Source organism: Triticum urartu, chromosome 2A (assembly GCF_056163025.1).
Source record: "Triticum urartu cultivar PI428250 chromosome 2A, HENAU_Tu73, whole genome shotgun sequence".
Lineage (NCBI taxonomy): Eukaryota > Viridiplantae > Streptophyta > Magnoliopsida > Poales > Poaceae > Triticum > Triticum urartu.
This window is the reverse complement of record NC_141874.1, coordinates 755750396-755763181: the sequence shown is the minus strand read 5'-3', so window position 1 is coordinate 755763181 and position 12786 is coordinate 755750396. Positions and strand designations below refer to the sequence as shown.

The 12786-nt window shown below is 40.6% G+C and overlaps 4 protein-coding genes across 4 annotated transcripts; 2 read left to right on the top strand and 2 right to left on the bottom strand.

Annotated features, from left to right (window-relative positions):
• Positions 1–1043: 1043 nt before the first annotated feature.
• LOC147987857 (protein FAR1-RELATED SEQUENCE 5-like) lies at positions 1044–1766 on the top strand. The gene has a single exon (XM_087542526.1). The coding sequence runs from the start codon at positions 1044–1046 to the stop codon at positions 1764–1766; it is 723 nt and encodes a 240-aa protein (XP_087398652.1).
• Positions 1767–1891: 125 nt separating this feature from the next.
• On the top strand, positions 1892–3710 carry LOC147987856 (protein FAR-RED IMPAIRED RESPONSE 1-like). Its single transcript, XM_087542525.1, has 4 exons — positions 1892–2096; positions 2591–2694; positions 2815–2919; positions 2961–3710. The coding sequence occupies exons 1-4, from the start codon at positions 1892–1894 to the stop codon at positions 3708–3710; spliced, it is 1164 nt and encodes a 387-aa protein (XP_087398651.1).
• A 3433-nt stretch (positions 3711–7143) lies between these two features.
• On the bottom strand, positions 7144–7869 carry LOC147987855 (uncharacterized). The gene is made up of 2 exons (XM_087540454.1): positions 7806–7869; positions 7144–7652 (listed from the first exon to the last, which is right to left on the bottom strand). Exons 1-2 carry the CDS (start codon positions 7867–7869, stop codon positions 7144–7146), a joined length of 573 nt encoding a protein of 190 aa, XP_087396580.1.
• A 2-nt stretch (positions 7870–7871) lies between these two features.
• LOC147987854 (uncharacterized) lies at positions 7872–11790 on the bottom strand. The gene is made up of 8 exons (XM_087542524.1): positions 11239–11790; positions 10993–11103; positions 10733–10882; positions 10528–10626; positions 9067–9992; positions 8881–8937; positions 7997–8351; positions 7872–7913 (listed from the first exon to the last, which is right to left on the bottom strand). The coding sequence occupies exons 1-8, from the start codon at positions 11788–11790 to the stop codon at positions 7872–7874; spliced, it is 2292 nt and encodes a 763-aa protein (XP_087398650.1).
• Positions 11791–12786: the final 996 nt, after the last annotated feature.

Here is a 12786-nt window from a genome sequence, read left to right as displayed (position 1 = left end):
ATAAAAAAGATCCTTCTCTTCCTTTTTATATTGAACAAACCCATGTCAGAAAAAGTTATCATGCTAATTCATTACAAATTACCAGGAAAACTCAGAACCAAAGGTGCTAAAATCACTACAAGAATACCATGTGTTGATTTACATTGTTGCCACCAAACTTTTTTGATAAGAAATGATGTTCATGAAATGAGGTTGATAGAAACTATTGCTGTCATACTCCCATATGCTGGTTACTGCCAAAACGATACCTGTTATAAAAAAGAAGTAATGAGTGCAGTAAAAGGAAAAAAATATAGTTGTTGTGAAAAAATAATCAAAATTGCTTGTAAGTGTGGAAAATTAATGGATGCAATCATATGTGCTAGCAGGTGCTGCAACACAAGAAAATGGCGCATGACAACGGGGATAATGTGGATATCATTATGAGTGGTGTGGGGACAACCAATAGTGTGAATATGCACACACGGCAAGCTTTGGTTCTGCCAAAACAGATGAAGGTAAAACATTTACCATGCCACCACATTTTTGTACACAAACTTGTTACCATCGTACTTGAATTGAAACTACCACCCTATGTTATTTACAACTATCACATTCACCATGAAATAGTTCATCAATCACGTAGCTTCATGCGCACAGGTTACCATGAATTTAGGTACAATTACCACACTTACTGCATACGAATTATCATGCAATCTGTATTACAATTGGAATTACATGCTTTCACTTTACAGATACAAAAAACATCTTAATGCATGCAAACTTTACCAAGCAACTGGAGTACAAGATACCACTAGTTTTGGCGTGCAGAAAATATAACACAAATTAACAACTTTCAATCACATTACAGGTGCTACATCTGGAAGCAACCCGGTGGTTCGAGAGACAAGCAAAGAACCGACTACTAGCAGCATAGGGGGAGAGAAAGCTTCTTTGATCATTCAGTCAGCGAGTCGGCGAGTCCTGAAACAGGAGGAGAGAATGCTGAACAGGGAGACAAAAATACCGAGGCATACTCCACACCGAAACCTCCTGATGAAACGATGAAGTTTGATACTTTTGAGGAAGCTTATGAACACTACAGGCAATATGCACTGAGACATGGGTTTGGAATGAGACTGGAATACAGAAAAACAATTAAAGACAATACTGTAAGCAGAGTCCTCTTGGTTTGTGGGAAATACGGCAAGCCAAAAACAAACAAGGAGGAGACAGAGGATGTGCAGGACCCAAAAGGCATCGCGAAGAAGAGGAAAGGAGGGAAGGTTATGAGGTCGGGATGTCCGGCCCACCTTTACATCACCCACACGGATGCATGGTGGAGAGTCAAATGCTTCAACGACGACCACAACCACCCTCTAATAAGAAAGCCGTCCTTGACAAAGTTCCTATCAACACATAGGAACATTCCAAAAGATGAGCAGGACTTCTTGAAGATATTGCACGGATGCAACATAGAGACAGCAAGACAGATGCAACTAATGCAATGGTTCTACGGGAATCCTAAAGATGTACCATATACAACAAAGGACATCGCAAACCAGCGAGCTAAATTCCGGATGGAGTACCGCAATGCTAATGTGGGGAGCACAGTCTCGTACTTCCAAGATATGAAGGCACAAGATCCAGATTTCTATTGGAGAATAAAGCTTGATGATGAGGACAGAGTGGAAAATTTATTCTGGATAGATGGTGCGTCGCGCAGGGCATATGCTAGATACAATGATGTCATCTCATTTGACACAACATACATGACAAACATGTAAAAATTGCCATGTGCTCCCTTCATTGGCATTAATAACCATGGGCAGTCAATCCAATTTGGTTGTGGGTTTGTTCGAAACAAACTATCTGGTAGCTTTGTGTGGCTGTTTAATGCATTCTTGATGCAATGGGTGGAATTGCGCCAAAGAACATAATAACAGATCAAGATTTTGCAATGAGGAGTGCTATTGATGAGGTGTTCATCAGGATAGTACATAGGAATTGCCGCTGGCATATAATGAAAAAAGCACAAGAGAAGCTTGGGAAGCTAATGGCTGACAATGAGCCACTAAACAATGCATTCAAGGATTGTGTTGACAATAGCCTGGCTGGTATTTTACTTCCCACCCCTCACTAACTTAAAACACAGAAAAATGGGCACATAGAAAATGGGTTTAGATGCATGATAACAACAGTTACCATCTAACAAGGTGACAAGTTACCAGAGGATTATAGCAAAATTACCTACATTAATTGCTTTCTGTACTACCCCTATCATGTTCATGTTTGATGTACACATTTCAGTTGTTCACCCCACTACTTACAACAAAAACTTTTCAATCACCAGCTAGTGCTAATTGATATGAGTATATTTTTGTTGCTAGTTAAAAATGATGCTTCTACTGCACACACAGATTGGTAATCGCTTTGGAAAAAAAACTTATCCTGTGTGCAAAGTACTTACCATGATGCTTGAACTAAAGTAATCAGGTGTGTGTGACAGAATTATCAACTACAGTGGTGTTCCCTAGTTACCAAATATGTTTGAACCAATGTTACCATCCTTCAAATACTTGATGTTACCATGTTTATGTTATGAATGCAGTTGAGGAGTTTGAGCACAAGTGGTGGGTGATGATGGAAGCATATGGCCAGACCGACAACGAGCATTTCCAATGGTTGTGGGAGAATAGGAAGTGTTGGGTCCCGGTATACTATATGCACGATTTTTTCCCATTCTTGCAGACCACGGCAAGAAGCGAGGGTTTTAACTCTATGCTCAAGAAGTATGTCAACCCAAACAACTCACTGGTCGAATTCGCGCAACAGTGCACTGCGATACAGGATAAGGTGATGGCTAGCGTGTCAAAAGAGCAGTTGGAAACAGTGTACAAAGAAACCGAAATGTACTTGATGAACCCGCTAGAGATGCAGGTGCGGGGGCTGTACGCACTAACTTGTTTTGCAAGTTCCAGGTGGAGATGAAGGTGAAATCAGCATACAGATGCGACGCATTGGATGATGGTACTTTCAAGGTCAGCTCAGTGCGGGGGATAATACCAAAATATGGAGATAGGGACTACCATGTGCAAGCAAACATGGTTGAAGAGACATACTTGTGTAGTTACTGCAAGTTTGATCGTGACAGTCTACTGTGCACGCACGTACTACGAGTTATGGACCAAATTGGGGTATACGAGATATCTGAAAAGTACATCCTAAAGAGGTGGACCTGGGATCCAGAGGAGGATCTTATTCAACCTGATTTCGAACAGCCAACAGTTAAGAAGTCGATGCCAGAGGAGGGGAAAAGCGTCATGCGATACATGTCAATTCTTAAAGAATTTAAGGCATCGGCCAAAGACGTTTGCCTAACAGATGACGGGACCAGATTCGCAAGAAAACACCTGTATAATTTCAAGGAGGAGCTTGAAACCCTGAAGAACAATCAACTTAAAAAAGGAAGAAAGGAAAAGGGAGAAGCAAAAGGATCGTTTCAAGGACAGCCAGATCCCTGCTCGATACCTGTGGGGCGGATGAATGAAGACAACCCCGTCACGCAGCACCAAAACGCCCCCATGCAAGACATCCAGAGAAACCAGCCACACAGCAAACAAGTGCCACTAATGTGTAGCGACAGGAGAACACCGCCACACAACAAGAAAGTGCTACTAATGTGCAGCGAGAGGGTAACCCTGCCACACAGCAAGAAAGTGTGTGTGTGATGATACATGCTAGCAAAAACAATCATGCTTTTGTCATCCAGCCCCCGCATCCTGATGCAGCTCCGTCCTCAAACACAAAGTTGATACTAGACCCTCCCAAGACTACAACAAAGGGGCGGCCAAAGTCAAAAAGAAAGCAGTCAGGTTTTGAGATTGCAAAACCCAAGCCAAAAAGGAAATGTGATGTGGGAGGGAGTCTGGAACATGACAAACGCACATGCAAATCTCCCCTAGCAAGATAAAAATGAAGAAGGTGCTATTAAAAGGAAAGATGGTGGCTACAATTTTTTCATGGACCATAATGTGCAAGCTACAAGCCCCAATAACATTCGAGTTATCAGCATTGTATCATGGATTTATAATTGCGTTGTAATGCAAAAAGTGTATATCTATAATTTAAGCAAGCTATCAGTACCCTATTATGCCAGTTACCAGCAATGTATGATGAAATTGACATGGATTTGTAAATCCAATATTTTTATATCTACGTTTTTTGAAGGCTATCAGCACTGCATCGTATTACTTATGAACAAAAAATTAGGCCTGCTTGCACTTCTAAAAATTGCTTATTAACAAAATATAATCATAGTAGTGAATTTATCATATAGTCAGTGACTTCGGACTGTGTATACTATAGTAAAATAGCATGTCAACACTTTGCTCCATGGCATTGTCGATGACAGATTCATATAAAAAAGTTATCAACACACTTTGGTAGAAGTTATCACATAGTAGTAAAAAAATATCACCTCATCACCCTTTGCTCCATGGCATTGTCGATGACAGATTCATATAAAAAAGTTATCAACACATTTTGGTAGAAGTTATCACACAGTAGTAAAAAAATATTACCTCATCACCCGCTGCCGAACAGATGATAACGCCACTGTTTGCATTTGTTTTGATAATTATCTAACCACCTTAATGTCATAATTTTTCAGAGAGCTGGAATTTGTTCCTGAGTTAAGGCTGGAACATTTTTGTCATCCCACACGTCAAGGTACATGCAGGCAAAAAATCCGCAATCAATGCTGAAACATTTGTGATGAAAAAAACAACACAAAATCAGTTTAATTGGAGTTTTGCGACCAGGTCAATAAACAGGGATGAGAAACATATAGTGGGATGTTAAAAAGAGAGTGAATAATCCACAACTAACCCATTATCCTGTTTGAACACATCAATGTACACAAGTTCATAGTCTTGAATCTGCTTATGCGAGTCCTTGTAATTTATCAACCAAGCCTTCTTTATAGCGTTCATGTATCTTGTCGCATGCTCGAGAAGAGAAGGACTATCTTGTTCACGCAATGAATCTAGAACTTCAAACTGCTTTGCCCTAAGATTTAGTGACAACACATACCAATGCCCGTCATCTGGACCGAGGCCCAACTTTTGCAAAGCAGGGAATAGCAGCTGCAAAAAATTAAAAGGCAGTAAGCATAGAAGGAGTTGGAAAAGAAACAAAATTACCAAGATAACAAATGGTCATGAAATTCACATGGAAGGCAACTAGAAAAAGAAATTATCAGGGCGGAAAGGTCAAAGTTGCCAGTGTGCATGAAAGAGGTTATCATGACATGAAGAACAAAACAATATCCCCAGATAACAGTAAGTTACATGATATTAACAGGAAGTTACCAAGACACTAACTATAAAGTTACCAGATCCAGCAAACATAACATACCTGATCCTGGTGACTAAAAATGTAAGACTTGTCCCGTCGAAAATACTTCAATACACACTTGGATTTGAAGTCTCCTATCGACAGATACACAGATAGCAGCCAAGGGAAGATGAGCCTGTTTGGCGTTTCCTTATACTGGAGAATGCGAACATGTAACTCGGCAATGCTGGTTGATAGTTGCCCAACTCCCTTCACACAATCGACAAGCTCACTGAGGGTGACCCACCTACCATCAATGTCGATAACCCTAACACTACAAAAAAACAAAAAAAGATTGAAAAAAATACATTTCAAAAAATGGCACACAAGTAATGATTTATGTTAAAAAATGAGAAAAAGGATGGAAACATACTCTTTAATCTTAGAGTTGGAATCAGTAGTATGCTTGATAACTTCATTGTAAACATACTCTTCCTCCTCGCTCGGTGTGAGGGTGGCAAAAGGCGGGAGCAGGTATTTGGACGGGTGGGTGACCCTAACTTTCTGAATAAAGGATTTAGGGGTTGAACTGCATACTAAATGCTCTGTGCGAGGTGGTAACTCTGGTGTAACAAATGTTGGACTTTGAGGGTTGTCTGGTAAAAACAGAAAAAACATAACTAAGCTGTATAATGTAACAAGCACATGACTAAAACAAAAAGTCAAAAAAAAAACAAATGAAAAGCATGAGTTATCAGTAGATGCGGCAAGGAATTATCAAGTGATGGGTCAAAGCTTATCAACTGCCACATGTTTTGATTATCAAGTGGTGGTCCATAGTTGAAAAACAAAGAAGGGGTTTGTGCAAGGGTTGCAATGTTCATGGAGCAGAAAAAGAAATCACCTATTTGAACATTAGATTTCCCTTTTAATGCTGGATTGTCATGCTCAAATTCTTCCCACCACATGAGAACCTCATCATCGTCAATCTCAACATCATACACTTGCACACGACCAGCTTCCGGTGTTACTTAAATAAAAAAGAGCGATGAGGACATGAACAGTAGTGATAAACAAGATAAATTTTTGCAAAAAACAAGTATTGAAAATTGAGACAAGATACACAAAGTTATCAGGAACACAATATAGAAGGTACCAGGTAATTTCAATGTGGATTACCAGCACACATGTATGGGCATTTTAAGGAACAAATTAGATATCACTGGTGCACAATGAGGAACAACTGTGATATCAACAAATCATCATAACATGTAAAAAGAAGACCAAAAAGAATTGTATAGCCCATAATTGGTAAAGAATGCATATGTGGCTGGAGTTATGGTGTCAATGGTTCGTAAATTGTCAGGATTTGAACATTTGAGTTACCAAAATAGTGTCATATAGACTTATCAGAATAACAGTACACACCTGCTACTAAAAGTGCAGTATTGTTTTGTAAGCATGACAATCGATTAAGGAAAATAAATAGGCAATGATAGGAGATGTACGTATCACGCGCCTACTAAAAGTCAGTAACGGATAACATCGGCTTTCGGAACTGACAAAGTTACCAGGGGGAAAGAGGATGGGGTTATCGTCTATGCTAGCATCGCACAAAAAATTGTAGCGGGCACAACAGAATTATATATTCGGGTACTGAAAGCAGAGCTGTTCAATTACATCACACAAAAGCATAGAAAGTAGTATTACATTCATCCATTCCAAACACATAAATAAAAAGAGCACACCAAGGCACAAACAATACGATGTACGCTGACATATCTCAATCCATCACTCTCGCTGCATAAACGCGAAGACACAAGGTCTTCACTTACCAGAGTTGGGTGGCGGAGCCCAAGCAACCGGTTGCGCCTTGGTAACTTTCACCACTGCCTTGCCCTTCGAGCCAGCATCAACAGGAGATGCGAGCCCTAGAACGGTGACAGGGCCAGTAGCTGGTGCTGCAGGTGGTACTTGAGCCGATGGCACCGTCGGAGGTGCTTCTGATGCTACAGATGGTACTTGAGCCGACGGCACCGCCGCAGGTGCTTCTGGTGCTGCAGGTGGTACTTGAGCAGATGGCGCCGCCGCAGGTGCTTCTGGTGCTGCGGATGGTACTTGAACAGATGGCACCGCCGCCGATGCTTGTGGTGCTGCAGGTGGTACTTGAGCCAATGCTAGTGCAGCTTGAGCCGTTGGAGTTGCTTCAGTAGATGGTGGCACTTGTGGACTCGCACCAAAGATGGCATCAAGCCCAATTGAGCAGCTGGGTGGCGTAAAATTACCATCGTATTCTCCAGCTCCAGGGGTGCTCGACTCCAACGTAGGGTCACCTACTGCTTCAAACACCACAAGTAACACACAAATAAGGAAAAAATGCATCAGGAAAACATGTAGAGAACATTGTATTTGTTAGTGGCAGAACATTAACTTGAGTTATCAAGGATTAAACAGACAAGTTATCAACATAAGAAAGTTAAGTTACCAACCTGTGCGAATAGGATTATGGGCATCATTCTCTTGACCTCCAGCTGTAGCCGTATCAATAGGCATATTCACTGGGGTACCTCCCACAACTTTCTCAGTGTCACGAACGGCTACAGCGGAAAAAGATTCAACACATCGTCAACATAAAACATCATAAAATACAAGAAACAAAAAAACAAAGGCAATGGCTAACAGAAATACCTTCACCTCCATCATGCACTATATTTGGGACGACTTCATTTTCACATTCAACAGCCACAGCCACGCTGGCAATATCTTCAACAACAGCAGTAACAGTTGCCGCTGCAGCAAGCTGAAAAACAGCATCATCAGAAACACCAGCCGATGTCGCTGCAACAGCATCAGATGCGCCCTTGCTAGATCCTGCTGCTTTTTCAGACGGAGATGACGCCATGGGTGATTCATGAAGATGGATAACTTCTGTTGCCTCCAATGACATTGTCTGCGACAATGTTGCCCTTAGTCGTGGAGAGGATCTGGTCTTGGCGAATTTCACCTTTTTCACAGTAGTTTTATCTTTTGAACGACTGAAAAAATGGGTACACAAGGGTAGTAGTGAGATTACACATGTTGTCAAACCTAAGTTACCACATGTTTCAAACAAAAAAAGATGTCACATACTTCATGTATAAGTAGCATCTAGGGAAAAAATTACAGAGTTATCAAGGACTATAAATATAAAGTTATCAAATGATATGAATGAAAAAACCAGCAATTAGTTTTGAATAACTGCAAACTAGAAAGGTATGTGAACACCTTTTTCCTGATACACTTGGTGAACCCTTTGCAGCAGCAACTTGTCACATAGGTGCATTGAATGAAAAAAATAACCAAATGTTACAAGCACATACACCTATAAAGATTAGTAACTCTAAATTATCAGGGGGGCAAAGTTGAGTTATCAATGTTCATCAAAATAAGTTATCAGACAACAATAACAAAATAACCATCTTGCTGGTATGTGTAAAACAAAAATATAGTTTCAATGCACATGAGAACAGTATAGAAAATCAGAAAAGAACTACTGAACATAAACGAAAGTAAGAATGTGAATACCTTTTCACTGGTTCAATCCCTGAATCCTTAGCAGCAACAGATTGTTTGTCGGGTGCCCTGCAAAGGAAAAAAAGCAAGTTAATTACCGGCATGAAATTACCCAAACTACCTTACTCAAACAACTGTGTTTACCATGTTGTTTCAGGCACATAATTGATAAAAAAGACCATAGAAATAATCATTCACCTGCGTGGGGCCTCCTTCCGCACGGTGGGTAGTGGGACGGATACACCGGTTCCCTTTTTAGCCACAGGTATACCAAGCTCCTGGACCACAACTTTCTTCACATCTAAATGAATCTCAGATGCTGACAGTGCAATTGGTGAAGACGGCCTTTGCGATGGGCTGGGAGGCACAACTGGTGAAGTTGGACGGGGGGGTGATGGCACAGTTGGTGAAGCCGATTGGGAGGGTGATGGCAGCCTCAGTTTCTTGCGCCTCTGATAAGCCAAATTTTTCACAAGCTGAGTACCACACCGCTTGACAGAAGATTCAGTGGCCGCCTCAGCTTGCGTATTTGTTAGACCTTGCTGGCTAAGCTCTCCATCACCTGATTCGACGGATGCTGCATGGGATGTGCCAGTGAGTATGATCTGAGACTCATTGAGGTTATCATCGACAGGGCGGACAGACGTGTCTTCAACATCTGCTCCTGTGCCATCATGAGCTTTGACAGTTGCACCATCTAGATGTGTGGTGTCATCATCAGCTGGACCGCTGCCCGTATCTACATCCACGGTACCACTTCCCGAAGCAACAAAAGGATCTTTACTGCGACGACGAACAACTCGATAGTCCATATCATCATCATCATCATCATCGGAGTCAGCGTCAGAATCAGAATCATTGCCTCCGTGATACTCGTCATCACTATCAGAATCTTCAGCAACATTCTTTCCAGGGCTTCCTGGCCGCCTGCCTTGCGATGAGCGCGTTGTCCTTGACGTTGTACGGGCGGCAGAAGAGAGAACGTTCAATCCAGCGTCTAGCTGACGGGATGCATCTGAATGGCCCTCATCATCTAAAGCAGTGAATGATTGCACACGATTGCCTATGATGACAGCCATGGCGGACGTGAACCAAGCAACTATTTGAGTTGATTTGGCAAATTTATGTTCAGCATAAAAATACAAAAAAATAGAAATAACTAGTAAGTTATCACCAAAATGCAACAAAAGTTATAGTGAGTTAATAAAAAAGCAAACACAAAAGAACAATACCAAAAACAAATGTGTGGTGTCGTTGCAGTAAAGAAATGAATGTATTCATGATTTAGCAAAAATTGAGTCACCATGAAAATGAAGATCAATATACGAGAAAGCTAAAACAACACAGTTAGATATCAGCAAAAAAAATTAAGTTATCTAAGAATCATAACAAGAAATGCAACCAAAATTATCATGATATCAAGTTATCACAGGAATGCAACAAAGTTATCAAGGCATTACACTAAGAATTATCACATGGTTGCATCATAATTATTATCCTTTATAGAGGATATGACACATTGGAAACAAACAAATTAGTAAAGAGTCTCAAGTTGGCATCAAAAGAGGGTCACCACATTTAGTGCAACAAATAAGTTTTCAGCCAATGAAAGATCATAAAACAGCAGAAAAAAATCAAGAAACTAGGTTACATGCTCACCTCCTGACTGCAGCTTGGCGCAGTATGAACACGCATAAACTTGTCAAGACCTTCCAGACCACCAAACAGACAGAAATTCATGCCAAACTCAGGCTTCAACTGGAAAAAATGTAGCGACATGTCAGATAAGTAACAACAAAAAACAATGAAAAGAAAATGCAGTTGCAAAGCAGTGTGTGAACTGAAAAACATAGATATAGATTACCGGTAGTTTCCCGAAAGAAACTTTGTCAGCCTGAGCATCCTTGTTGAGGACAAGAGTTATCAGCTTCTTTGTCCAGACATTGATGGGAAAAGGACCATCAGGCAATACGATGCCAAGTCCAGAAAGATCAATCGCATGAATGTACAGTAGCTAACAAGAAAAATACAAGCGTCATGGTAAACACAAACGAAAATCAGACAATATGACAAAGAAATGACAAATGACAGAAGAGAAGGTAAGAGGAAAGCATCGTCACTTACATTGTAGAAGAGAAGGCAACCCCTGGTAGGCTTGCGTTTCAGCAGCGCCTTGTGTAGTTCATCAACAATAAATTTGGACCAATTGAGGTTTTTAATACCATCGATGTCCCGCTGCAAGTTAAAAAACAAAAAGAAACTGAAGTTCACCGAATGCACCACAAAAAAATATGAAAGTTACCACACTGACATATAGTAAAGTTATCAGGCACACAAGAAAGAAAATGACATGATTACAAAAAAACTTACCAGCACAGCATACCATCGGGGGCTAATTTTGTTGGAGGTGGTAGGGGCAATGACTGTATTCCCCACAAGCAGAAGCCACATACGCTTGAAAGTATGATCAGAATTTTCAGAACCCTTTAGGAGATCAACGAGATCAGTCATTTTAGGGGCATATCCAAGCTCGCCAAACAACTCAAGCCCTAACTCAATATCAGCTTCAGTAGGGAGGTTGTAAGGGACATCCTTCCCTCCACGCGGCACGCCCATAACACGATGCACATATTCCTCATTGACCGGAAGCCTGCCTCGGCCTGGTATGACCACCTCACGCGAATTGGGTTCGTAGAGATCGGCAAGCCACACACTGAGATTGTTGAATAGATGGTCACACTGGATATTCTGAAGGCTAGTTAAATCCATATCATCAATGGCAGCCTTCCTGTCATCTTTCATGTCCTTGCATGCTAGAAGAAGCGAACTGGGTGAGGCTCCGTTCCGCGGAGGAGGGCGTTTCGCCTTTTTCGAAGGAACCTCATTGATTCCGTCACCAGCTCCTTTGCGCTTCCTCGGCATTGTCTCCCTGACACATAGGAAAAAAAAGAAAGTGAATGAAACCATTAGATGACTTTGAAACACTGATAACACATTTAACTGCAACATTTATAAAACTGGTGTTTGACAAAGCAATAATACAGCTGATAAAAGAAAACAAGCAAACTGCAATTGATTCATCACACCTGCTAAAAAAATTAAAACAGATGACACATGTATACAAAAGCATGTGTGACTGATAATTGAGGCACAATGCAATTGGCAAGTTACAACCAAATTACCACTGATAAAAATAGCATTCATACATGTTCATTAATAAAACAACCAGACAAATGAATGAGAAATGAGCATTGTGCTGCATGTAGTTAGACTAGAAAACTACTGGTAACTACAGTAACATGACAGTGGTAAGTGTAATACAATCATCATGATAATTTAACCAAAACAAAGACACCACCGATAAATAGTAGTGTTTCGGCATCTGGTAATTTGAGTGCAATGTCATTGGCAAGTTCAATATAAACATCATGATATTTGAACATAACAAGAGATCACAAGAAAATCAAGCATTGTAAACTACTGATAACTACAGTAACATGATAGTGGTAAGTGTAATACAATCATCATGATAATTTAACAATAACAAGACACCACCGATAAATAGCAGTGATTTAGCATCTGGTAATTTAAGTGCAAATGTCATTGGCAAGTTCAATATAAACATCATGGTATTTGAACATAACAAGACATCACAAGAAAATCAAGCATTGTAAACATGCTAATTGGAGCACCACAAAGCCTAATCAATAGACACACCGCATCAAACAAAAACCAACATAAAACAACATTATGTGAAAAAACTTAGGGTTACTTTTCAAATACTCAGCCACTGATGCACAACTTGAAATCCATAAACACCAAACACTATTGGATGTCCTAAACATCCACATCCACAACACTAACACCAGACCAAAATCCTTATTAGAACCGACCACGCTTGCCACCACTAACACCTAT